Consider the following 27,646-nt stretch of genomic DNA (forward strand, 5'->3'; position numbering starts at 1 on the left):
CCCAAACTCTACCTGCCTGCAAATATTTCACTTTCCTTGATTCTATCTCCCTCTCGCTTTTACTCAGGGGAACATGAGTCCTTCGGTGTCCCTGAAAGGGCTTAGTTCAATGCCTAATGGACAAGTGCCCATATTGGCATAACTATCATCATGGTTGACTCCCTTGTTGACCATCAAGGACTGAATGAGTGGCAGAGACCTGAGCTCCCCTCCGGTAATAACAAATTGCCATTTCCACCTGAAGATTTCAAAGTGCTTTACAAAACCACTGAAACTCACCAGAGGTCCCTGGCAGGTGGCTTAGTAGCACTATCTATCTATTGAAGTTGGGGTCACTGAGGCACAGAGAGATGGAATGACTTGCCCAAGGATCACAAAGCACTTTACAAGATAAATATACAGGAATCATGTCACCAGTGTAATGCAGCCATCTCTGAGATGGAGGGCAGCAGCCAGGTTAATAGAATTAAAAAGGTTAGAGTTGGGAAAAACCTGAGATCAGGGTGTCATTAATGCTTCATAGCATGGGCCATCTCCCCTCTCCCACTCTCAAAACTTTTCTGTGGCAGTTGCGGCAATTGCTTACCTTGGGCATTCTCACACGTCTTCATGGAGGGATGCGTCTCTCTTCCCATTCACAATTGCATAGACCATCTCCCTCCCGTTCATAATCCTATGACATCCACAGCAGTGGCAGCTATAGAATCATAGGACTGGAAGGGACTTCAGGAGGTCTTCTAGTCCAGTCCCTTGCACTAAAGGCAGGACTAAGCATTGTCTGGACCATCCCTGACAGTCCGTATGGCAATTGCTCATGGGAGGAGTAATGAATGGTAGGAGATACTGATATTTTTTTTTAGCTTTTATTAACAATTATTACAAAATGGGAACAAGGAAAAGAAGCACCATTGTATAATCTGCTGGGACCATCACTAGGCCACAGTGAGAGGCACTGTATTAGATTAGCTGTTCTCTCTCTCCTTGGCCAGTGCATTTACTAGTGCTTTGTAGAGTCTTGTTTTAAGTGGCTCCTACTTAAATGCCACAATAATAATAATTCCACAGCCTAGTATATCTTGCTGTCAGGAAGTTTCCCTGTTATTCAGCCTAAATTTCTTTAATTCCATTCTGTGACTCCTGTTTATTCCCCCATGCCACCATAAATGAGCCCTTTTCCTCTTTAGCATCTGTACCCTTCATATGTTTGCAGACAGTTATCATGTTGTTTCTGCCTCTCCCACCCCCACTCCAAATCCTGGTCTCTTAGCCAAGTTCTACATATTTAGCTCATTTAATCTTTCCTCATAAGTCAATGCTGTAATTGACAGCCCTGACACGGAGAGTCGCATTGGTTACACACGCTGCCAACAGGATATAAATACTTTCTATGCAGTGATTGAGAATTATAGTCAAGATTGTGATGAGCCCTCCCCAAGCCTTATTTTTGGTAATGCCTTTCTCAACGCCAGGTTGCCTCGACCCCATTCCGCAGTGTCTCAGTCTCTCATGTTGCTGGTAGGGGTCACCAAGCACTAGGTCCATCTCCATTACTGGTCAGTTGTGACATCCAAGGTTTAAACCACCTGGGGGTCCAAATCAAGCCTGGATTTTCATGAAAGTGTTTCCCTTTATGCAGTCTGTACACAAGCTATGGGTCACTGTGGGTCATTCCTTCTGGGAATGCAGCCTTGAACTCCCGGCACGGTGTGGTTACTGCTGCCCCAGCCAGGAACAGGAGCATGGGTTGCCATACAGACACAAAGATAGAGATTCCAGCATTCTAACCTTGTGTGTCCTGTGTTCAACTGGTATGTTTGTCTACTGCAAATACACCGCTGTGCAGAAGCTCTCAGCACTGTCAGGGCACTGGCATGCAGAGGCTTACAGAATTGACAAACCCACCCGGCATGGCCAAGAGAAAGAGCACGATGCTGGCATTCCTGGCTGCCACTGCTGTGAAGAGGTATAAGGGTCCTGCTGCTGATACAAGTGGGAGCTGGAGGAAAGGCTGTAATCCGTAGCCTGTGAGGTGTTGGAATGGATAAAGGGGTAACCCTGTGCTGTGTGCTACTGTGTTGGAATGCACAGCTCTGTTTTCAGCTGAGCAGATTTTGTTGTAGGTTGCTATAAGTGACTTATCTTCTCATGTTTGCTGTACTTTCTGTGAGGAGATGGGTGTAGCAGGCACTAGTGTTGGGGAGCTGGGAAGTGGACGGTCTGGTTTTGAATGCTGTGTTCTGTAAAGCTTTGTACGATGCAGATTCCCCGCTGGGGCTAGTTCACAAACATTACATGTATTATTGCAAAGCATGCAACATAAAGAGGGCATTTTATGAAAAGGAATATCAGAGGAAACATTATAGCAGGGACCTTTATAGCTCTTCCATTATTATGGTTTAAATCTTGACGTGGCCTTTATTTGCAATGATACTGGGACCAGTAAAGAAGTGTGTTTCTCCCCTCACTAACCCCCCACCTCTATTTCCCCGTCCTCTTTTCATTCTTTTCTTCCACATCCTGTTCTGAATCTGTGGTGCAGAGATACAATCATTAAACATGCAAGCAGTCAGAGAGCCAGGTTTCGGTTTGTGCGGAATCGGCCTCCTTTGGCTCAGAAGTTAGAAACCAGATGACTCACTGTTATGCATGTTTGTTGTTTTACTAACTGTCATTTTGAAAAAATACTGTTAAAGCTTCAAACCACCGTTATTGGAGTTTGAGGTGGTGTATGTGTTCATGGTTCTTTTGGAAGATTTTAAAAGTAATTGTAACTGAGCTTTCTCTGAAGAGCTGAAAATTGCATGTATTGACAATATAAAAATATGTAGGGATCCATTTTGTTCTGCTACCTGAAAAATATTGTCTGGATCAATTACTTGAAAAGCCCCCAGGTGCTAAACATCTGGTGAGGGTTGTAGGGCCCCTGTTTTGTGTTTTTTAATATATGCCCAAAGGGACAGGTTTCTCAAAAGGAAAGCAGACAGATGTTTTTCATTTGTGGAATTTTAAGGAATAAATGCCATTCCTGCTTTTCTTTCTTATTTCTAACAAAATTCTAGTATTTCCTTTCTAGGAAGCTAGCAAACTTGAGGGTAGGTCAATGGCCGAATTCCATAGCAATAAAATCTTTTAGCAATATGGAAAACCAGAAAAGATATATAGAAATCTTTTTTCCTAGTGATTCATTACTATTTGTACAGCAGTTCGTATATTGTAAATTCAATATGAATTGTTATTATTTTTATCTGCAGTACTTTCTAATTGTAAAAAAATAGAAATGCATTTTATTTGTTAAATTCTGCAGGCATGATTCTGAACTTTAATTCAGTGTAAATCTAGAGCCACTCTATCAAATAAGTGGAGTCACACCAGTGTAAAACTCAGGTTTGTGAGCTCAGAATTGGGCCTTATGTGTGAAAACGGCACATAGCTCCCTTCTGATGGAATCCACTTGTGGTTATGGATTTCCCCCAGCTTAGTTTTCAGGCCCCAACTCTTTATAACCACTTTGTGCCACAGCTCATGTTGTGATCTGTTGCAGCTCCTGTCACAACACAAAGAACTGTGACGTAGCCCGGGGGCGGGGGGGGGGGGAGGGAGAGAAGAGGACACTTTCTAGCATGTCACAGTGTATTAGAAAGTGACAAATTAGTGGCTAAACTTTAAAGAAATAGTTTGTGGTTGGTGTCTCCTTTTAGAATGATTGAGATGGAGCATCTCTCAGTTTAATGGCAAAACAGTTATTAGAAACAGAAAAAGGGGCTGCTGCTAATATTAGAAAGTTTGGATGCGTACATCCATTATCAGAGGGTTGCTCTGATCAGATTGTTCTGACCAGAAAAAGAATGTCTCGTTTATTTTATTTTTACGAAAAAGGAATTCAGTGCTTGCGAAAGTTAACAAATTGATAGCCCCAGAAACAGAAACCTTCTGCTTGTAGGACAGATGCTACAGTGGGGGTGGCATTGCAAGCTTTCCCCCACTTCAGTATGGAAGGGACCCCCAATAGGGACGATAGGAGAGTTCAGTCTCCATAGCCCATTCGATGCTTGGCTTCTCTTCTGAGGCTGCAAAGAAGCATGCCAATTCTTCCATTTAGCTGACTATTGTATATACTTTAAAAGGGAAGGTTTTAATGTAGTTGGCTGCTATATAGACTGTTAAAGGGAAGTTATTTATTTTAGCTGGTTTCTGTATGGATTGTTACAAGGGCGTTCTTTTCGCTGCCGTTGTTATATTGACTGGTAAATGCAATGGACTGTATTGCTAGGAGCTGTCATGTTGCCTGTTACAGAAAAGATCTGTATTTAAGCAGTAGCACTGCACTGGGATCTCCCAGGCAGGATATTAATGCTAATTCATCTGCTCACCCCCTGCTGTGAGTGTTATTTGTTTAAATCTGTAGAATCCCACAGCGCATTTATATCCTCACTAGAGTGAGCTCCGCTCCCTGTAATTATTTAACATTATATGCTGATATAAATTGTAACAGTTAAAGAATGGTAATGAGTAGCAAAAAAAACACAAACTTAACATTAGAAATGGCAGAGTCAGCTCTTAAAACAGCAGCCAGCAACTTTCTCTCTCTCTTTTCCCAAGTCCATAGGTACAATATTGTGCATACATTATGTGTGCGTGTGTGTTCATGCTTGTGCTGGCAACTGTGCCAGGCAAGCTGTAATTATGCAGAATATACTGTGTAGCTTAGTCACACACGCATAATTACATATGGTGCCGAAGTACAGTGAGTCTCTCTCTCTCAGCAGTTCAGCGTCTTGATTAGCAGTTTGATAGGTGATTTGAGTTGAGGCTACCATATTGATATAGGAAATGGTGCCCCCTGGATTCATCCCTAGGGCTATCCACAGGGAATGTGTGTCCAGAGGTTAAGCTAACAAACCATTGGGTGTCAGTATTGTTCCATTTAAATGCAGCTGGCAGAGAGTTTGTGTGGCCATAAAAACTGGACTTTCAAAGTAGCAGTTTTGTCTGTAAACAACTAAGGTACAATTTATATATTCATATCTATACCTATTTCATTTGTATGTAGAGGCAGGTGGATATATCTAGCAGAACCATATATTCTGCTGATCTGTATTCCTTGCCGTTTCGTTTAGATATTGTAGCCTGCTTGCCTAAACTCTCATGTGTTATGGCCATGCGCTGTTAAACAGCTGCTGTGTTCTGCACCAGAAGTAGCTGCGCTTCAGCAGTGGATAACATGACCCCTGTGTATAATTTTGATATCAGTTTAAAACTTGAGGTTTTTAGAAATAAAACTTTTTATGATGTGCAGAATTACCTGTGGAAACAACAAACAGTAACATTCAGTTTAGATTTGTGAAAAGCTTTGGCACTGCTTGGGTTGGAAGGCGCTATAGAAATGTAAGTAGCTCTTCCATCCATGCACATGGCACATCCACATGTGTTACTTATACCTAGCCAAAATCAGATCTGTATTACAATAGAGAAATATCTAAAGTGGATAAGGAAGCTTTCATCTACTTAAAAAAAAAAACTGTGTAGGTATGAGAGGAAATCCTATAAAAAGCAAAGAAAATTCATTTTAAAAAGATTCCTTCATTCCCCCCATTCCTCCTCTGATTTCAGGTAGGGAGTAAAAGCTGCCACAAGAGGAGCTGAGCTTGTACTTGATTTGCAGAGTAGCGGGATGGTCGGTCGAGCTGCATTGGCAGCATGGACCTGTGCCAGACTTCACCACAATTCATACTGTGTCAGTTTAATAAATGCACTACTTAAATTATGAAATTACAAAAGAAAAAAGAGAATGCACTTATTCAGACTCTTAATACATTAAAAATAAGGCATTAAAACACTGACATTTTTTTCCCTTCCAGAATCAATAATGAACAGGAAGGGTTGTAGACATTAACAGTCATGGACATTCAAACTCTTATACATAAATTATCTTAGAAAAATGCACATAAGACTTGAATAATGTAAATACATTAATGCATTTAATAATTTAAACATTAAAGCGCATGCAGGAATTCGCAGCAGAGGCTGTTCTGAGATAAGGAACGGTCCTGGAAGTTCTGTGTCCCAAGATCGATGGCTGGTTTCCCCTTGAGAAAACTCTCTGGGGAAGTCGCGCTGTGCAGCTAGATGACCGCCTGTCCTGAGAAATCCCTGGATGTTCGCCATCTCATCTGCTCCTTCCTCTCCCCTACTCAAATCTCAATGATGTGAAAAATCCAACCTGTATCCTGAATTCTGCGCTCTCTCTCCATGGCACATAACTTGCAATTTGTCTGAAAATCAGGTGCAACAACTTTGAAGAAAAGAGAGAGTTCTGTCTAAAAACAAAACTCCAACAATGGTTAAAGAAGCTGCTACGGCCAGGAGTTGAGAGGAAGTTACAGGGCCCTCCGTTCCCATGGCATTGTACAGGGCAGGAGACAGGGCCTATGCTTGCGATGATGGGGAGAAGAGCTGGTGGAAGACATCTGGAATCCAATCTCCTGTTTTCCTGGGAGAGAGGCCCAGGTTGAGAGCCTGCCTTAAGTACAAGCAATGAAATGGGGATCCTGCTCTTCATGGACCCATAATTCACTGGCCAGCCCAACTTCCATTCTTTGGCAGCTGTATCAGGGAAGACCAATCTGCCCAGTCATGCCCTACTGCAGGTCATAAGGCTGCCCCATCTCCAGCATACTGACTGTGTGCATGCTTCTGTCTGTTCTTGCTTTTGACCTCCCCTTTGGACTGAACCACCCTCATCACTGTAGCAGCATCTGACTAGCACACCAAGATTCTCATGCCAGGCATTTTCCTCAGGACTGAGTTGTGTCATTTCTCTGGGTGTAATTAAGTTTGAAAGGTGTTGCATCAGCCCCTCACTGCATCTCCCTTTGGTTCAGATCCTAGTTCTCCTTGACTTCTCTACAGGGCAGCATGCAAGCAGTTGCTTTGGAGGCCATTTGCGCCCTGCGGTACTCCTCACAGAGTGGTGTGAGGTATCCTGCTTAGCTTAGATAGCGAGGTGATGGGTGCTAATAAAAAGAAAAAGTGCTTAGTCTGATTCTAAAAGGAGACAAGATGTTCGTTAATTAAAGGAGCCTGGCACAGGGCAGCTAATTATAGGTGCAAGAAATCTGAAGCTAAAGTGGGCTGTGCAGATGGGGAAGTGTAAGGAGGCACCCAGAACTGCGGGCTGTGGGCAAGAATGCAGCAAAACCAGATTCTGGAACATTTTGGCAGAATTTCTTATTGAATTCCTCTTTATTCATTTCTTTTAACAGAGAGCTAAACCTGTATGTGTGTTTACGTGTGCGTGTGTGCGTTTGCATGCAATACAAGTTGCACCTTGTGACTGGAAAAGTGATATTATTAAAACCAAGGAGATTGGGAGCCAAATCCTGTTGGAGACACAGACCCTGCCCAGAAAAGAGTTTGGCTCTAACGATACCCCATCACTCCTCTGGTTGTACTGTTGGTGATTCCTCTGAGTGTTTGCCCTATTTATCATCTCCACACCCTTGTATCTACGTCGCTGCAGGGAAGGAACTTTGTGGGTCCCCAGAGCCAGCTGGGAGGTGGCTCCTAAACTCTTGTGTAACTCTGGGGTGTGGGAAATCCAAACAGATGCTGTGTGTATTATGCCTTTTCTCCTCTTGTTGGAAACTCCAATCTCCATAGAGCATTTTCCCCTCTAGGAACCAGCTCTGCAGCCCTCTCCCGAGTGGATCTATTCATCCAGTTGCTTCACTCTAGGCAGATTTCTAGGTGGGTCCCACAGTGGGGACTAGAGGGCTGTCTGTGCAGGGAGTCAGCATTGGTCTAGTGCAGAGGTGGGAAAACTATGGCCTGCGGGCCACATCTGGCCCATGGGATCCTCCTGCCCGCCCCTGAGCTCTTGGCTATCCCCCTCCCCCACAGCCTCAGCACTGGCACAATGCTCTGGCTGGCCGGGCAGTGCAGCTGAAGAGCCTGGCGCTCTGTGTTGTGCTGTGGCTGGCTCCAGCCGGGCAGCATGGCTGTAGCGCCACCAGCCACAGGTGCTTCAGGCAGCACAGTAAGGGGGCAGGGAGCGGGGGGGTTGGATAGAGGGCAGGGGAGTTTGGGGTGTGGATAGGGGTCGGGGCGGTCAGAGGGCAGGGAACAGGGGGGTTGAATGGGGGCAGGAGTCCCAGGGGACAGTCAGGAAGGAGAGGGGGGTTGGATGGGGTGTTGGGGGGGCAGTCAGGGGACAGGGAGCAGGGGGGGTTGAATAGAGGGCAGGAGAGTTTGGAGTGGTGGTCAGGGAGCGGGGGTGTGGATAGGGGTTGGGGTGGTCAGAGGATGGGGAACAGGGGCATTGAATGGGTGCAGAGGTCCCGGAAAGGAGAGGGGGTTGGATGGGGTGGTGAGGGTTCTGGGGGCGGTCAGGTGACAGGCATCAGGGGGGTGGATGGGGCAGTGGTCCCGGGGGGCCATTAGTGAATGGGGGGGTTGGATGGGGCAGGAGTCCTGGGAGGGGGGGCCAGCAGGGGGCAAAAAGTGGGGGGGGGCATGGGGGCAGGGGCCAGGGGACCAATATAATCATCTAGTCTGACCTCCTGCACAAGGCAGGCCACAGAAGCCTACCCATCCACTTTTATGACAACCCCTAACCCAGGACTGAGTTATTGAAATCCTCAAAATTGGTTTGAAGACCTCAAGCTGCAGAGAATCCACCAGCAAGCGACCCATGCCCCACGCTGCAGGGGAAGGCGAAAAACCTCCAGGGCCCCTGCCAATCCGCCCTGGAGGAAAATTCCTTCCCGACCCCAAATATGCCGATCAGCTAAACCCTGAGCATGTGGGCTAGACTCACCAGCCAGCACCCAAGAAGGAATTCTCTGCAGTAACTCAGTTCCCATCCCATCCAACATCTCCCCGCAGACCATTGAGCAGACTTATCTGGTGATAATCCAAGATCAATTGCCCAAATTAAACTATCCTATCATAACATCCCCTCCATATACCTATCAAGCTTAGTCTTAAAGCCAGATAAGTCTTTTGCCCCCACTACTTCCCTCGGAAGGCTGTTCCAGAACTTCACTCCCCTAATGGTTAGAAACCTTCGTCATATTTCAAGTCTAAACTTCCTAATATCCAGTTTGTAGCCATTCGTCCTCGTGCCTACATTAGTATTAAACTTAAATAATTCCTCTCCCTCCCTAACGTTAACCCCCCTGATATATTTATATAGAGCGAGCATATCCCCCCGCAGCCTTCTTTTGGCCAGGCTAAACAAGCCAAGCTCTTTGAGTCTCCTTTCATAAGGCAGGTTTTCCATTCCTCGGATCATCCCTGCAGCCCGTCTCTGAACCCGTTCCAGTTTGAATTCATCCTTCTTGAACATGGGACACCAGAACTGCACACAATATTCCAGATGGGGTCTCACCAGCGCCTTATATAACGGTACTAACACCTCCTTATCCTTGCTGGAAATACCTCGCCTGATGCATCCTAAAATCGCATTTGCTTTTTTTACAGCCATATCATATTGGCGGCTCATGATCATCCTGCTATCAACCAATACCCCAAGGTCCTTCTCCTCCTCTGTCGCTTCCAACTGATGCGTCCCCAGCATATATCTAAAATTCTTATTATTAATCCCTAAGTGCATGACCTTGCACTTTTCACTATTGTATTTCATCCTATTACTATTACTCCAGTTTACAAGGTGGTCCAAATCTTCCTGAATAGTATCCCTGTCCTTCTCCGTGTTAGCAATACCCCCCAACTTTGTGTCATCCGCAAACTTTATTAGCACATTCCCGCTCTTTGTGCCAAGGTCAGTAATAAAAAGGTTAAATAAGATCGGTCCCAAAACCGATCCTTGAGGGACTCCACTAGTGACCTCCTTCCAGCCTGACAGTTCACCCTTCAAGACGACCCGCTGGAGTCTCCCCTTTAACCAGTTCCTTATCCACCTTACAACTTTCATATTCATCCCCATCTTTTCCAATTTAACTAACAGTTCCCCATGTGGAACCGTGTCAAACGCCTTACTGAAATCGAGGTAAATTAGATCTACCGCATTTCCTTTATCTAAGTAATCCGTCACCTTCTCAAAGAAGGAGCTCAGATTGGTTTGGCACGATCTGCCTTTAGTAAATCCATGTTGCAATTCGTCCCAATTACCATTGACCTCTATATCCTTAACTACTTTCTCCCTTAAAATTTTTTCCAAGACCTTACATACTACAGACGTCAAGCTAACAGGCCTATAATTACCCGGATCACTTTTGTTCCCTTTCTTAAAAATAGGAACTACGTTAGCAATTCTCCAGTCGTACGGCACAACCCCCGAGTTTATCGATTGCTTAAAAATTCTCGCTAACGGGCTCGCAATTTCACGCGCCAGTTCCTTTAATATCCTCGGATGGAGATTGTCCGGGCCCTCCAATTTTGTCCCATTAAGCTGTTCAAGTTTGGCCTCTACCTCAGTTGCGGTAATATCCACCTCCATATCCACATTCCCGTTTATCATCCCTCCATCAACGCTAAACTCCTCACTAGTCTTATCAAAAACTGAGGCAAAGTACTTATTTAGATATTGGGCCATGCCTAGGTTATCCTTAACCTCCATTCCATCCTCAGTGTATAGCGGCCCCACTTCTTCTTTCTTTGTTTTCTTCTTGTTTATGTGGCTGTAGAACCTTTTACTATTGGTTTTGATTCCCTTTGCAAGGTCCAGTTCAATGCGGCTTTTAGCCTTCCTCACTTTATCCCTACATGTTCTGACCTCACCAAGGTAGCTTCCCTTGCTAATCCCGCCTTTCTTCCATTCCCTGTAAGCTTTCTGCTTTTTCCTAATCCTCGCTCTGAGTTCCTTGCTCATCCAGCTTGGCCTACAACTCCTGCCCATGGTTTTTTTCCCCTTTCTTGGGATGCAGGCTTCCAACAATTTCCGCAGCTGCGACTTAAAGTAATTCCAGGCCTCCTCCGCATTTAAATCCACAAGTTCCTCCGTCCAATCCACTTCCCTAACTAATTTCCTTAACTCTTTAAAATTAGCCCTCGAGAAGTCGAAAACCCTAATCCTAGATCTAAATTCGCTTATCCTTCCATCTAGTTTGAACTGAATTCAGCTCATGATCACTCGAACCAAGGTTGTCCCCAACCACCATTTCTTCTACGAGGTCCTCACTGCTCACCAAAACCAAATCTAAAATGGCATCCCCTCTCGTAGGTACTTCAACTACTTGATGAAGAAATCCATCCGCTATCACATCCAGAAAAATCTGACCTCTATTATTCTTGCAAGCACTCGTCCTCCAGTCTATATCCGGGAAGTTGAAGTCTCCCATAATCACACATTTCCCCTTTGTGTTTACTTCATTAAAGACATTAAAGAGGTCTCTATCCATATCCAAATCAGATCCCGGTGGTCTATAGCACACCCCAAGCACTATCTCAGGGGAAGCTCTAGTTGCTTTTTTACCCAGTGTGATTTTTGCCCAGACAGACTCTGTCTTATCCATTCCATCGCTTCTTATTTCCTTACAGTTAATCTCATCATTGATGTACAAGGCTACTCCACCACCTTTGCCTTTCTTCCTGTCTTTTCTAAACAGCACATAGCCTTCAATACCTGTACTCCAGTCATGAGTACTATTCCACCAGGTTTCTGTTATCCCTATAATATCCGGTTTCACTTCCTGCACCAGTAGCTCCAGTTCCTCCATCTTGTTACCAAGGCTCCTCGCATTAGTGTACAGACATTTTAATTTTTGGCGTTTGGCGTCAGTGACATTCTTTCCCCCATCGTGCACAGATCTTCTACTACCAGCATCACCCGTTAATATGGTTTCTACTCCACTATTCCTCCTTGGATCAATTCTTTGGTCCGCAAGGGTATCCCCTCTCACTTTGTTTACTTCTCTCTCCAGGTTATATTCCGGCGTGGAGATCTCCTGAACATCTCCCAACCATCTCCCCCAACTTCCTAGTTTAAAGCTCTCTTGATGAGGTCGGCGAGCCTCCATCCTAGAATTCTATTTCCCTCCTTACTTAGATGAAGTCCATCCTGAGCGAACAGTTGTCTATCCGTAAACGCTTCCCAATGACCGTACATCCCAAAGCCCTCCTTATAACACCAATGCCTGAGCCATCTGTTGATTGCCATAATCTTGTCACTCCGTCGCCCTGCTCTAGGTGTAGTGGTTAGAGTGGGAGACTGGGTTTCAGGAGGCCTGAGTTCCAGCTGTGTCCCTGACTTGCTTGGGTGAGTCACTGTCTGTGCTTGTGTTTCCTTCTCTGAAAAAGGGGAACAATAGTGCTTTTGTGTTAAAGGGATTCTTGGGTGAAAGATGCTTAAAGCAAAGCGTGCTTCAAACTACAGGGGAAAGTGGCCAAAGGAGCAGTGGGGAGAAGTACTCTAATCTGAGTCCCCATGATTCCCCCAGTGCAAAAATGGCAGGGTCACTGTGTGCATAGATTGGAGTGGGAGGCAGCTCTGGTGCTAGGGAGGGATGTGTGCTAGATGTGGGAACCTCCTCCCGGGGGTGTTAAGTACTATCGGGACTGCTGAGGAAAGACTGGGTGAGAAGCTACCCTGGATGAAGTTGTCAGGGAGGAGGAGGGGTGGGCTGGGGATCTCCCAAGGCTTGCACGGTTTACTGGCCATGTTTGGCTGGATTTAAGAGGCAGAAGCATTTATAGCAAATCCTAATGCTGTGTCAAAGCCTGCTTTCCGCTTTGCTGGCTTTGTCTCTGTGTGGGTATTGCATGCTTTATCCCATTTCACAGCCTGGACCCTTTGTCCCCTGCTTAGGGGATTACATGAGGCAGAGATGTAAGAAGGGAGAGAATCCCACCACTACACCACCCCTTTATCTATCTGTCTACGTATCTATCTGTGTATCTCTGTCTATCCACTTTCCTGGGAGCCAAGCTTCCTGTCTTCCAAAACCTTGCCCTGAAATGGTGATTAAGAAGCAGGCAGCATCTTTTAGGCTCTTGGCAGAATAAATGGCTGTTGCTTTCTCTCCTGGCACTGGGATTTCATCCCTGATTTACGATGCTCAGGCTTATCAACGTCCCTTGCCTGAGCTGGGCGCAGTGATGATGGTATGAAGGTCGTTCTATGTGTGGCTCGTCTGCTTCGGAACAAGTGGTGGGAGGTTGGATGTCTAGAGCAGCATCTCCTACTGGGAGTGGGAGGAATAGGAGGGGAGGATAGCCCAGGACTCCTTCCTCTCAGCTTCTTGCAATGGGATAAAGGTTTTGACAGCCTAATTCAGCATTTAGGGAAGGATAGAACTGTGCAGAAAGTTTCCCCACTCCCACTCCTTACAGTCCAGCTGTGACAAACTGACAGATAATTAACAAGTCAAGGCTTCCTATTAGTCTTGTCCCCGATGCTTTGAAACGGCTCCTTCATTGCACATGTCCTTTGGCAGAAACCTGCATATTATGGCTATTGAGTGAGGCATTTAGATCAGTTTAGAGGGGCTGGGGCTTACCAAGATATCAAAATGTCTGAATGTTTCTTGGCACAGTCAATGTTAACTGTCAAGAAGAGGGTACAAGGGTCAATGCTGGGAAGAAGTTGTTGCCTTACTGATTAGAGTAGACATTAGAAACCCCTCCAGTAATGCAAGGTGTTGCTAAGGAGTGTTTCTTGCTTTCACAGAGGATGGCGTGAATTGAAACCACAGTTAAAAGGGCAGAGTTTTGTTGGTCTGGGATTGGGTATGGTTTATAAAGTCTACATGCCAACAACAAGCTTGGATCAATAGATCCTTATTCATTACATCCAGAATCACATCTGGCTGTGCTCAGACACTGTTCACAATTTGCTGTGTGGCCTTTCCCCTTCCTCTGCCTTAGAACTGCTGAAACACAAGCTATGTCTACACTTGAAGCTGGGGTTACGATCCCCAGCTTGAGTAGACAGGTTTTTACTCAGGGTGGCTACCCCATGCTACCGGGATACACTACTGTACTGTTTTTAATACACTAGTTCAATGAGAGCTGGCAGGAGTATGTCTGCTTGAACTAGGCATCACACCCCAGCTCCAGGTGTAGACATAGCCTACGGAAGTGAGTTTCCCAAAAAAACTTTATCTCTCTGTGTAACCTAGAATAGTCACTCTTCTCATTCTCCTCCAGATAAGTTAATATCTCCAAATATACCAAGCAGTGGTTACTGAGCCTGACACATGTTGGAGCAGTAAGAAAGACCTAATTGCATCAAACCCACTCTAAGTTCATGTATGTAGAGCCCATCAAGTTGAAAGCAACCAGACAGCATCTGCTGTTATCAAATCACTCGTGAGTCCAGCTAATTAAAATAGAGCTTCATTTTTCTGAACCATTGTTTGGCAGGAATTTGAAACAGGTCTAACCCAATTTCTGCGTGTTTATGAGCCTTTATTATATCAAAGGTACTTTTCTGTAAATGTACAGGGCAGCGTTAAATGAATTGATCCGCACTGTATCACTGTAAATGCACTATGGAGTTGCTAATGATTTCTCTTTCAGCTTTCTGGTTTCCAGACATATTCCAGAAAGCTTGTTTTCTTCTCTCCCCCATCATCCTCTTTCTCCCACTTATATTTCTCCCTTCCACACCCCCTCCAGACTAGTGGGTGGTGGTGGTGGTGGTGATGGTTGTTTATTAAAATATTTACACATTTGTGGCAATAAGCAAACATAGAATAATAAAAGTTATTTTTATACTCCAAACTGGCATAGGAGGTCTCTGTATCTACTAAGCTTCTTACACAATGCCCATCTGATAGTACAAGAGAATGTCTGAATGTTGCTGTGTTGAATCTGTTTGGTATGGTGGTGGGTGGTTTTATTTATTTATTTAATTTTCACAGCACAAACAGGTGGTATATTCCTCCTCATAAACTGATACACAAGGGATAAAAATACACAAGAATGTGCTTCCTGAAGGCTGGCTCTGCTTCTAGACATTCAAAAGCTGATTCATTAATACTCTCTGCAAAAAGAGAATACCACACATAGGGCTGTTCAGTCCAGTATATATCAGTCTGTGTAACTGCCGAGTAGAACAGTAAGAGGAAGAAATAACTGTTTCCCAGTTCCAGATATTTACAACTAAACATGTTCATATCACATTGTGAGGTCTGGGAGTTTAACTCAGAGTACTGTGGTGAAATTAAGAAAGGGAAATTTAGGGTTAGCATCAAGAAAATTTCCTGACTGTGTAATGCAATGGTGGGCAACCTGCGGCCCATCAGGGTAATCTGCTGGCGGGGTGTGAGACAGTTTGTTTACATTTGCATGGCCGCCTGCAGCTCCCATTGGCCGCTGTTCCTGACCAATGGGAGCTGCAGGAAGCGGCGGCAAGCACGTCCTGTGCCGCATCCCGCAGCTCCCATTGGCTGGGAATGGTGCATCGCAACCACGCAAATGTAAACAAACTGTCTCACAGCCTGCCAGTGGATTACCCTGACGAGCCGCATATGGCCTGCAGGTTGCCCACCACTGGTATAATGTATTAGGCTGTGGCATAGTCTCCTTAGGAGGAGGATGGAGGCATGGTGGTGTTAAAAGTATACTAGACAACGCATTAAAAATAAACTGTAGGGAGCAGTCTTGCACTATCAGAGGGGTGGAGTGGATGGCCTGTTAGGTCTTTTCCTTCTCTAGTTTTTGTGATTTTGTGGAGCTCTGTTGATTGAAGCACTTCAGGAGAGGCTGTTGCATTTGAGACAGCTTATCTATCCTGGAATGACTTCCATGGATGATCATCACTTACATTTCAGTGCATTGTATTTTGCATTTAATGCAATGTGCCCCAGGTGGATAGTCAAGTCTGTGTAAAGCTCAAGGGCAGTATTCATGAATTGATACTGGAAACAACCATAACATTTTAATACTAGCAAACTTGGGGGAAGACTCTGCCAAATGTGGGGACATCAAACTTATGAAGTGTTAGTTCATCTGACGTGTTTTTGAAGATGGCGTAGATTGTTCCATAGAGGTTTAGTGGTTCCTTGATGATGGGAGCATATAACACTCCTCTTACCTCTTTTAATGCTGGTAGAAAGAGTCAGTGATAGCATAAGTAATTGAAGTACCTCAAATCAAGTGCAGCATGGACTGTTGCGCTGCGGGCTTCCCAGCTCGCAGCCCTGCTAACAAGACTTGACTAATCTGGAGGGCACCATTTCTAGGAGTCTGTTCTGTCTCAGAGTTTATTCAATCCTCACTCTCTCTCCTGAGACTACCAACAAAAGTTTCAGTTTTGCTATGGACACCTGTCCTGCTAAGAACTATGCTGTGCCTACCAACTCATATCACCTGGGCCAGTTTGCCCAGCCTGCTAATGTTCATGGGATGATGTGAGAGAACTGCATTCTATCCACTGTAGTGTTTTGGCAGAGCACAGGCGTGTCAATAAATCCAGATACTCTTGGATGGCAGAGTCACCCCAAACTTGTTCTGTGCTAACCTAGGGTGGGTACAGAATGAAAGCATACATACCGAAAAGGGCTTGTGTATGCCCCGGTGCTTCCTGTGTTTGCATTCATTGCACATGTTGCTGTTGCAGAGAGAAGCTTTAATCCTGTCATTCTTACAAAGAAATGCTGTTCCCTTTTTTGTTTTAAAACAAAAAAGTGGATTATTTAGTTTGAGGTTCCCAAAGCCCAGGAAGTGCATCTCTAGGGCTGCTCGTCAATTTGAGGCCTAATGAAATATAGAAAATACTCTATAAAAGCGCCTTTATTACTTTAGTTGCTTAAATGTGGAGTTTTTAGCCATCAGGTTAATGTTTTTGTATCATTTTTTGATTCGATTGTGAGCACTTTTCCAGGTATCTCTGCCACTTGAACGCTAATTGGATTTCCGCAGATAAATGGTGCTAGCTGTAGCCCTTACCTCACTGCGTTCTTGCTTCATCATTATTTTATTTGTTTTTACTGTAAAGGTTAATAAATCTTTGTATGTTTAAAGCATGGAAAATGGCAGGCAGGCAGGCAGGCAGGCAAAGGACCACGGCATGGAAGGGGGAAATCTTTGCAGTGCTTTCTCAAAATTGAGTGAGGCAGCATGTCCTTTGCGGTATTTTAAAATGGCCAGCTGGGTGTGTTATGTGGCCAAGTAGCAATCCATAATGCTTCAGATAAAAAGCGTTGATCTCTCCACTAGTTCTCAGACAGAGCTTGAAGGCATTCCAATTGGGTTACCATTGATTTGGGCTGGGGAGGACACTAAGTAGCACTGCTCTGTTTAAGAAGAAATATGTGGAGTTTATTTTTTTTTTTTTTCCAAAAAAAGAAAATTGGAAACCTTTTAGTGAAAACACACCTTGGTACCCCTAGATGATTAGGAAACTCTATAAGGAACCTACTAATGTACTAAGGCCAGGGAAGTAGAAAAGATCAAACCATATTCTTTCTGTTCTAAAGATGGGAAAACGTCAGATTGCTGTTCTGGACCAGGCATTGAATATTGGCCTGATGCTTTTGCAGTGGCGTGGACCCAGACAGTCAGTATTGTGCCAGTGCTCTGCTGCAGCATGGACCAATCATTATGTTGGTGCTAATGCTTTGCAGTAATATGGACTAGCATTCAGGGTGGGTGCTAATGCTCTCTGCAGCATTTTATAGGTAAAGGCTGGTGTTTTTTTTTCTTCCCTGAAGCGGGTAATTGTTTATTAATTTTTTAGTAGGCAAAAAGTGTAATTGTAATAATCCTTGACATGTGCTGACTGGTTCAGGGTTTAAGGAATAAGCAATGTTGTTTTGTATCTTCTGTACCTCACTCACAGTGTCTCCCGGTTTAGACGAAGATTTCTGCATTGAAACTGTGCAGGGGCACGATCTCTCCAGGATAGTTCTCTGTGGTATTAATCCTTTTGGACATTTGAACTTAATCTTGGATTGTGGGAATTTGCTGAGAGGTTTTAGGTGGAGAAGGCAGGAGACAAGGTGTGTGAATTCCTTGTGCATATATGCTGCTGTATTGGTTGAGCCTTATCTTGAATGTATCATGGCACTTATCTGCTTTGTTTTTTTAAATAGTGAATATGAGATCTCTGAACGCTGACAAAATGACCCCACTGGAATGTGAAATCTTCTCTTTGTTCTTAGAATATTTATAACATGGACAGCAGCAGTGTAAGCTTTTCCCAAACTTGCCCTTGCATTGTGAGCACCCTAGGGGTTAAAAATGAAGTTCAGTCTCCATATCAATTCGCTCTCATCTGAAACTGCTCACATAGGTTTCCACTTTTGAAGGAGAATTTTTGTGACGTGGCGTCTGTCCATTGGAAACTGGATAAAGATGAGTGATGTAGCTGAATTTGAACTAATAAAACTGTATGCCTCTAACAACCCCTCCCCCTCGAGACCATCCAACCCTTGACAGTCAGTTTTTCTGACCCATACTAAGTTGCTCTCCTAATGCAGCAATAACAACAGTTACAAAGTGCATAGGCTGCTTCATCATGTTATTATTTTGTATTGCAGTAGCAACTATGAGCCTCAGTCTGGACCCGGGACCCCATTGTGCTAGGTGCTGTACAAACAAAGAACTAAAAGTCCGTGTCCCAAAGAGCTGACAATCTAAAGATGTTTATGTAAAAGTATCATTTGCTTAGATGTTCTATATCCTTCCTCTCTCTCTGCCACTTCCCAGTTGCTGTGGCTTGCATGATTTATTGTGCACTTGTCTGTATTTCCAGCTTCTCAACCATTTCCAGTATCAGACCTTTTGTTTGCTAGTTTCTTCTAGCAGGCCTGGCTCCCTTCTCCCTCCTCAATCAGCTGTGCTTGTATGCAATCATGTTTGAAGCTTTTGAGGTACAGGCCAAGGTACTGGTGCATGAGTACTAAATTAACCGTTAGGTGTAAGAATCCCAACCACAAACCCCTATTTCAGCCCCAGTCACATGGGTTCCTGTCATGACAAAGAAAACACAATTTCCAGTTCTCACCATGCATTGCCCAAGAAGTGGGAGGTCCATCAAGCAGTTCTCTATACAGGAAGTTCAAGAAACTGTGGCTTGCTGATTCTCCAGTGCAGAAGATTCATCTCCTTTGCTTACATCTTTTGTAGTAACCTCCACAAATGAGACACATGTTGGGCCTTCTTCAAGGGAATCTAAATCATTTATGCAGTTTGGTTAGCCAGCCTCTTGCCTGTGGAATCTCAGGAAGCCAAGTTGGTCTGAACAGTGACCCTGTTCAGGTGCATCTCTCTTGGGTGATGAGCCTTCCAGAGTCTAACATTCAATGAAAATTGTAATGCTTGGATATTGTCATTAGCCAGGATACAAGCCTCCCATCTCCCTGTCCTTAGTCATCCTACAGTGTAAATAGCATGTGGATGGAGAGCCACCAATTCTTGTTTGTCCTGTGCTTAAAATGATGAGACAGTTACTTATCGTTTTATCCTAGCACATTTGAAGATACTGTAGTTAGGGTAAAAGGAACAATCCTTCAAAAGCTGTCAGAACTGAGCTCTTTTAGAATGTCAGCAGAGTGGGGTGGAGGGGCTGGGGGTGTTGCCATCAGCTGACTCTGATTATTATATTCTGCATATTTTTAGTCCTGAAGTCAACAGGGTGATCTCACGGTTCTCCTGTAGTGAGCATCTTGGACACTGAGTCATTACATTCCTTTGGAGTGATTCAGCGTAACAGCTTGACACCTTCATTAATTTTACAGCACAGAACTTCAGTGCTCTCTAAGCTTCCTTTACAAAGGATAGATTTAAAGGGAGCTAATACATAACTGGGATGCTACTCTGAAGAGTTATAAAATGGGAGCCTATGTAAGTCAAGAATTCAAATTCCTTACCTTGCCCCATCATCTAGTTCCTATCCCATTGGATCAGGTCCTTTACTTGCCCGTGGCGTGCTGGCATCATCTACATTTTGAGGCCAGACCCTTCACCCACTTCCCTGGGGCACTGACCTGCTGATCCATGTATATCCATAATGATCCAGCACTTTCAGCACTGAGGTTACTGCAGTTATTTCTGTAAACAGGATTTCAAATAGTTTCCTGACAGTTGGTTTCAAAGCCAAGCAAATGGCAAATGTCATCTCTTCTCCTCCTGTCCCCCCACTTTCTAAAATCTCCTTTGGTGGTAGCATCAACAATTGTAGGAAGGTTTCCAAAGGCAAAAATATAAGAAAAAAAGATGCTTTTAAAAGTTTATTTAGTATGCTTATTTTTCTTTGGGAATGGAAGGAAATATGATTCTTCACTGTCCCCTCCAAAAAAAAATCTGCCTTTGCACTCCAGGAATAAAGGTGTATGCAGCTTATTGGCTAGGCTTGATTTTTATATAGACATTTGTTAATATAGCTGTAATTATAGGTTTTATTAGTGATTTCTTTATAAATTGGTTTTTCAGGCATTTATTACTTGAGGATAACAATTTATTTTGAGTTGAACTTAGGACTGCAATGTCTCATCCTCCTTTCTGAGATTAAAAAAAGTACACATTGTACCCTGTTTGTGTAATGTGTGCGAGTGTACGTGTGTACATATATGTATGTATCTCTGTAGAGTCTGACTGTTTTAAGGTTGTTTTTCTTTTAAAGTGTGTGTAGTGTTTTCTGGTGTTTGTTTATTGCAAATGTATAATACTTAATATCAGCTTTGTTCTTTTAAGAGTGAAATTTTGGCAAGTTGTCCATCATGTTTTAACCAGAGCCAAAAAAATGTAAGATGACAGACATATTTCATTTTGAAAGGTGGCTACTGCGCAGACGAAGTCGCCACTTTTCATAAGGGTCTTTACTACATATATCAATGTGTTTTAAGAGAGACTTGGGTCAATAATACCATGCTTTAGAATTCCCTAAATAGATATTTACACAATAGACCTTAAAATATATTAGTCTATCATGACAGCTCTCGTACACTGATATCAAGGGTGTTTTATGTCCTTAATGTATGATAGAATCAAACTTTATTTTTTATAGCATTTTTCATACAACTGTATCCTGGAATGCTTTGTGGAGTTAAATAAAAAAGTTACAAAGTTAACTTTAAAAAGCTGAAGGGGAGAAAAATTAAGAGGTATATGTGAAGGAGAAGGTATTTTGAGATGAGATTCAAAACTAGATGGGGAGTCCACAGGGCAGAGAGAGAGGAATGTTGCAGAGGAGAAGGCTCTTAAACAATGGTGAGGTTTTGTGAAGAGAGGGGGCTGGTTATACCTGAGCAGAGGGCATGGAAAGATCAGGCCCCTATATTGAACTGGAGCAAATGTGAAATGGCTCCTGACCAAAGGAGCTGAGAATGGGGATGGGCAGGTGTTTGTGTGGTCTCATTTCTGTGGATATGAGAACAGTGAAAAAATAAGAGGAGGAAAAGTAAGTCAAGGAAGAAAGAGTCCCACAAAACATGGCTAGATAACTACAAGATTTTGATTCAAATCAATGAGAACAGGATAGCAGTGAATAACTGGGATTTTGCAACTTCTTCCTTCTAACCCATTCCATTGTGTTAAGGGAGTGGCAGGAGTCTCAGCTCAGTGGAGGATGTCTCCTGCCTTTGGTATTAACTAGGCACAGCAAGGTGAGATGAAGGCGCCTTAGCTTGGTTTTTTTCTGGCTTTTATTGATTTTTTTCTGTCACCATCTTAATGTAAATTAAGCAGGGCTTTTGTGTGTGTGATAATTATAGATAAATGTATTTAAAGTAGATCTGGATTTCGTCGTCCTGGAGAAAGGGAGGAAGAGTAATTTTCCCCCCCCATCCCTGTCATATGTTCATTTTAATTAGCAATTTTAAAAAATTGAAAATAAAAGAGGAAAATGAATAGGTGTTGAACCAGCCTGTGATATGTAAATGCCAACTAGTAATTACCTAAAACCTCAATTTTCTTTCTGTTTCATCTTGCAAAACATTTCATTTCCACTGAGTGAAAACACTTAATTTGGGCTGCGTTCCTTGGTGAACCCAGCCTTTCAGATCCTGCGCCTCCCCTGGGTCTCAGCTAGGGGGAGTACTGGCTCTGTGCTTACACAGCCTTGCAGCTCTGTCTGTCCCAAGGTTATGCCTCTCATGCCATCCTGGTGGTTTTACTCTGAGTGTTGAATGGGAATTCACCCCCACCCTCCCATGCCCAACCTTTAATCTGGTTTCAGAGTGCTTTGCTCTTTCCAGTATTGCTGAATTCTAGGCAGTCTGTGGCACATAATATTTTTTACTTTTCACCAGGGTGTTGTCATCTTGGCATTCTTGAGTTAGATTTCATTCATAGAACTCTCTCTAGCCTGAGTTTCTGGATTCCTGAGACTTCTGATTTTAGATTTATTGACCCTTCTTCCTCTTTCGTTACTGTTTTGCTCTCTCAGTTCAGGATCCCTGATGTAGATCTCATGCCGAGATTGGTTTTTTTCTTACCTTAATTCCTTCGGGTTCTGGATCCTGGGACTCTTGCTTTATATTTCATTCATTTTTCTCTCTCTATTTTGAGTGAGAGCTATTAAATTTGACTTCCTAGGACTGTAAAATAAAGTTTGTGTAGGTTTCTCTTGCCTGTTAACTTTTGGGAACTGTCTTTTAATATGTGTTTGTGCATCATGCAGCACAAGGGGGCCCGGTCCTGGTTGGGGGCCAGAAAGAAAGCTCTGTGCATCAGGGAAATGTAAATTGGAGCTTTAGAGCCATGTCTCTCTCATTAGCGACTTCCAGACATTCTGCTTAGAAAGAACAAGTACTTTTTGTGATATATAAATTAGGGGTCCTGGGACCCTGAACCCTGAGTTAAGAAAAGGGGGGTTTGAACTGGGAACTGGAAGCTTGGATTAGAGAGAGCTCAATGTGTGTTGTCCCAGGACCCTGACTCTAAAGAGCTCTGCCTGGAATCTCAAGGAACATTGCCTCTTTAGTGAGATATATGGCTTCATAATTAGCCCTGTGCATTTTTTCATGAGTGCTAGCATCAGCGTTCTACAATGTGTTTCCCTGATTAACAGTTGCTTTGCAACTATTTCCTTGTGCCACCGAAGACCATATTTGTCAAGTTAGTCCTGACAGAGCACTGATTTCTTACTAAAATGCAGCATTTCTGTTTGAAGGGGTTTTCTTGTTGCTCACGGTGCCAGGCTTTTAAGTCAGCCCTTGTTACAATGCAAGCTGGCTTTAGCCTGACGCTTGTTAACAGGATTCTGGGTATCTCCTTTGGAGTAGGAGTACAGAAGCCTTTCACAGACAATTTAATCTTCTGAGTTTTGCAAATGTGCAGCCTTTCACAGGGGGGGTGGGATGGGAGAGGGGATATTGCAGTAGACTATGTATTGATCAGTTCCATTTGCCCTGTAGCTGTGGCCTTATGCTCTGGCTAAAATAAGGTTAGCTTTTGTTAATACTGCCATATTATTTTTAATACACTTAAAAAAATAATTCCCAATACTTGTACATACGTCATATATATTTTCAGTGTTGATTGCCTTCCGCACATGTAATGTAACCTAACTGGGCATAGTTCATGGCCTGTGCCTCTGCTGCTTAATGAAAAGGAAGGTTGCATTTAAACAGACACAAAGCTGTTCAGAGACAGACCTCCCCTCACGATGTATAATCTCAGGCACAACCTTTAGTTCCCAGGTCATCCTGAAGTCTTGCTCTGTGAACAAATACTACTCAGTAATAATTTACAGAGGATCCCCAATATTAGGGGATCTAATAAATGTCTCACTCATTGCTCCCCCAGTGGCACTTTAGTCTGTTTTCTATCTTCATCTCTGTTTTCAAGTCCTGAATAGCTGTGAGGGTGCGGGATGATTTTTTGGAAGGGGGTGGGGAAGGGGTTGCTTGCACCTGCATCATCTTCTGAACCATGTGTTTTATTTTTCACATGCCAGCAGCTGATAAAGCAGCTTGAGTTCCGTATGTAAAAACCCTGTTGCTGTGAGAATAATAGTAAAGAGGGCTGACTTCACCTTCCTCACCAACACCAGAGGAGAGGGAGATTGAGGGTGTGGGTGAGGGATCTTGGACCAATGTCAAAGTGCAGTGCCTTAGCCTGGAATTTCCCCAGCTTGCTACACTCCCGCAACATCTGCAGTAAAGTTCCTGTCTCCATGTTACATCTGTGACACTGAGATGGAATATTTGCCTGAATTTATGTAATTTGGCTGGACACAAATATATCCCATGAATAGCCACATTCATCTTCTAATTAGAAAATCAAACGATATCCCAAGATCTGTTGCAGCATTCCCCCTACAATATTTCTGATCAAAAGTGTGTCTGATTCCATTGCAGAAGAAGGGTTGATGGGATAGCAGGTTTATGCTTTTATACTTTTAACAACTGAATACACTATTTTTCATTAAGAAAAATAAAGGACCAAGATCTACTGGTTAAATGTGGTCTGCTGGCCACTGTGTGCTGGGAGTCTGAGAATCTGAGTTGATAATATGATGATTCACGCTACTTGGCAAAGTCCTAATATTAGAAAAATTTGGTCAAGTGTTACAAATGTTACATAAATAGTATGGAACAATATGTTTCCAGCTGAGTCAGAATTCTATTTGCTGTATGGTTTTTCATCTATGCATGAGACTGCAACGTTTTGTGTTATTTTATTTTATTTTTAATGGACTGCAGTTGTTCTTGTTCATTCAAATAGAATGATCCTTAGAAAGTAGGAAAGCTCTCTTGTCCCTTCTTGTAAAAAAATTGGCATGTTACCACGGCCAGAATTGTTTCATATGAACATTTTATACACAAGATACATGAGGAAAATGAAAGAGATTCAGGTGAGGATAAGGAAAGAATATATCTCTTCTCTAAAAGCAAGCACAGACTTCTAAACTAGAGAAATATAGGCTCAGGAGGCATTTTGGAGATGGTATATCATATTATTTTTAATAAATGTTTTTGTTGAAATGTTTACATTTTGCAAAACAAAAATATCTCCCAATAAATGGCTGCAATCAATATAACATTAAAAATAAACGAAGGGAAAATGTTTCATTTTAGATTAATTTTTTTTAAATATAAACTGATAATATTAATGTATGAATCCAAGAGCATGCAACATTCTGGTTCTGACAAGTCCTTTGTGTCTGTTTTACAAGCTCACTAGAAGCGGGAGGGGAATGTGCAAGAGTTCCCAAAGAAACAAGTAATTAACATAAGAAGGAAAGTGGTTTTGATATGTTCGCACATCTATATGTCTGCTTATTTGGGCATCTTTCTTATTCAGCACATTATCCTAAAGTTATTAGTTTGGATGCTTTATATTTCTGCATTGGGCGTAGTGATATCAGAGCCATTTAAATGCGTGATTTGCCTGTCGCCAGCATTTCCAAGGGACAGATCAAGCAGCACATAAATGAGACCAAAATGTACTTTATGTGGGGTGTTCAGCTGTATTATTTTATGGCTTGAAATTATTGAATGTAAACTAAAAAAATCCAACTGTTCCCCTCCCCCCTAACTTTGAAGTGTGCCGGGACTTTGTCAAATTCCCGTTAAAATAAAGATGTCAATTTCATCTCCCTTCCAAATTCATTTATCATGCTTTTTTAAAAGGTGTTTTCTGCTTTACCTGATGTTTAAATTGGATTCGCTCGTTTATGCTGTTCTTTGCTGTATCCCCCACGTTTTTCTTAAATGAATTAGTAATGACAGCGTACTCCATCATACCCTCTCTACAGCCACTTTAAGGGAAGCCTGGTGATCTAAACCTTTTAACCTATTAAAGATGATTTTCCCCAATTGAATCAGACCCACCACAGGTGTAATAACTAATCATTTAAACTACACCTGCTATTATGTATTTTTAAGCCATTATGCATGTTGGATAGATGATAATTCATGTTTATTGCATTGTCCAATGGATCCGTTTTGCCTACACTAGTCTGATTAATGTATTTAAAGAAATAAGAGATGCAATTTAAAAAAAAAACACATTGATGGAATGTACTGAGGAGTACATTGAAAGTGCCATTAAACCCATCAGAACTTTGCTCTCTGACCAGAAATGCATATTCCAAGGGCTGGATTCAAAACCAAGGTGAAACTTGTTCATTTCAATAGTGATGCTAGATTTTTTTTTTTCTGTCATGAAATTTTTTAAAACAACTTTAAATCTTAACTCTAGAAGCTGCATTGTAGCTTGCACTTCTTGAGACCTGCAAATCTTTTCTCCCCTTGCACTCAGTACAGCTTATAGGGAATGCAGATGCCACCATTTGGGGTGAAAACCACGCTCTTCTTCCTTGTACATGGAAGACCAGCTTCATCTAAGTACAGGGAGGGAGCAATCTCTCACCTCAGTATGGATATGTCTGTCTTCTAAGTCAACTTCAAGCAGGTTATCCCCTTCTGTGCCACATCCAGAGCAGATGTCTTTTCTAGAGGCAGATCAGATGGTTTTCCACAGTGCCGCAGGAGGATGTACCGTGTATGGGACTGGATGGCTAAGGGGATTAATATTGGAATATGGAGCTTTTCTCTTTGTCCTGTGTGGTATGACCCTTAGTAGTCACAATGTGGTGACTGTTCAGCAGACTGTGTGAAATGAGTTGGTGGGCCTCAGCTCTGCGCACTGCATCAAAAGCACTATCACAATTGATGCAAAATTGGCCTCCTTCTAGATAATATCAGCAGACAGACAAAGGATTGAATGGGCTATGGAGAGTCAACTCCCCTCATATCCTTAATAGTGATTCCTCCAGAACAGGCCTGAGGGACGTAGGCAGGGGTGTGTGTGGAGATTTGCCCTGTTATATACGCTCTATACATAGAGAGGAATCCAGCACCTTTCACTTGCACTTTAAGGGACTGCAATCATTGTGTAGGTGCAACAAGTTTCATCCCAATCCTTACACTCTATGGAAATATGGGCCTTTAAGTCCCAAGCCCCTTAGAGGTTCATCTGCTAGAGCATCATGAAGTCAGAGTTCTTAGACCAAAACTGTATATAGCTTCTACCACAGAAGAACATAAATATAACCATTTATCTGCCCAGTTGGGTCACTTGAAAAATAAAACTTAATCTTTATGTGTTTGGTAGGTTAGTGTGATCCAGGACAAGAAAAATAACCTCTCCCCTGCTAATAACAGGATCAGGTATCCTAATGGAGTTTATTTCACACTAAGCAGTGTTTCAGCTTGGTAAAAGATGTTCAAGGAGAAACTTCTCTTAGTCAAATTATTAATACTGTACTATCTGATTAGAGATGAGCCTGAGCCACAAATTCTGATCTGGATCCAAAGATTCCCCAAAGTCAGATCCGGTGTCTGGTCCAGTTCGTCAACAGCTGATGCTGAATTTGATGCCTTGATGATGTAGTTCAGAATTTATTTAGAATCAGAATTTTGAATGTTCTTAACTCAGAGCTTTTCACTTTTCTGTTTCTCCAATCTTCTCACCCTAATCAGATCGCAACAGCAGTGAAATTTCTACAGAACTCCCGGGTCCGCCAAAGTCCGCTCGCAACCAGAAGAGCGTTTCTCAAGAAAAAAGGTACAGATTCATCAGTCTCATTCTCTGTTCTTAGTATTAATGAGGGGGTTTGGGGGTGGGATGCAGGCCAGGAGTTATTGCTGTGGGAAATTAGGTACTGAGGGGAAAAAGATCTCTTGTCCCAGGAAATTTTTAGTGTGGGGTCAAGTCAGCTCCTTTTAACTCCCTGTAAGTCAGTGGTAATATTGGCACTAGACACGGCATTGTAGAATGAGTTATGGGAATT

The 27,646-nt window shown here is 43.0% G+C and overlaps 1 protein-coding gene across 1 annotated transcript in view; it reads left to right on the plus strand.

Moving 5' to 3' along the window:
- PEX14 (peroxisomal biogenesis factor 14) overlaps positions 1-27,646 on the plus strand; it is a 105,830-nt gene that overhangs the window by 26,590 nt on the left and 51,594 nt on the right. Inside the window, exon 3 of the mRNA XM_050931820.1 lies at positions 27,336-27,420. Coding sequence (XP_050787777.1) covers positions 27,336-27,420 — 85 coding nt within the window. The remainder of the gene's footprint in view (positions 1-27,335; positions 27,421-27,646) is intronic.

The sequence above is a fragment of the Gopherus flavomarginatus genome, chromosome 21 (genome assembly GCF_025201925.1).
Source record: "Gopherus flavomarginatus isolate rGopFla2 chromosome 21, rGopFla2.mat.asm, whole genome shotgun sequence".
In the NCBI taxonomy this organism is placed as follows: domain Eukaryota; kingdom Metazoa; phylum Chordata; order Testudines; family Testudinidae; genus Gopherus; species Gopherus flavomarginatus.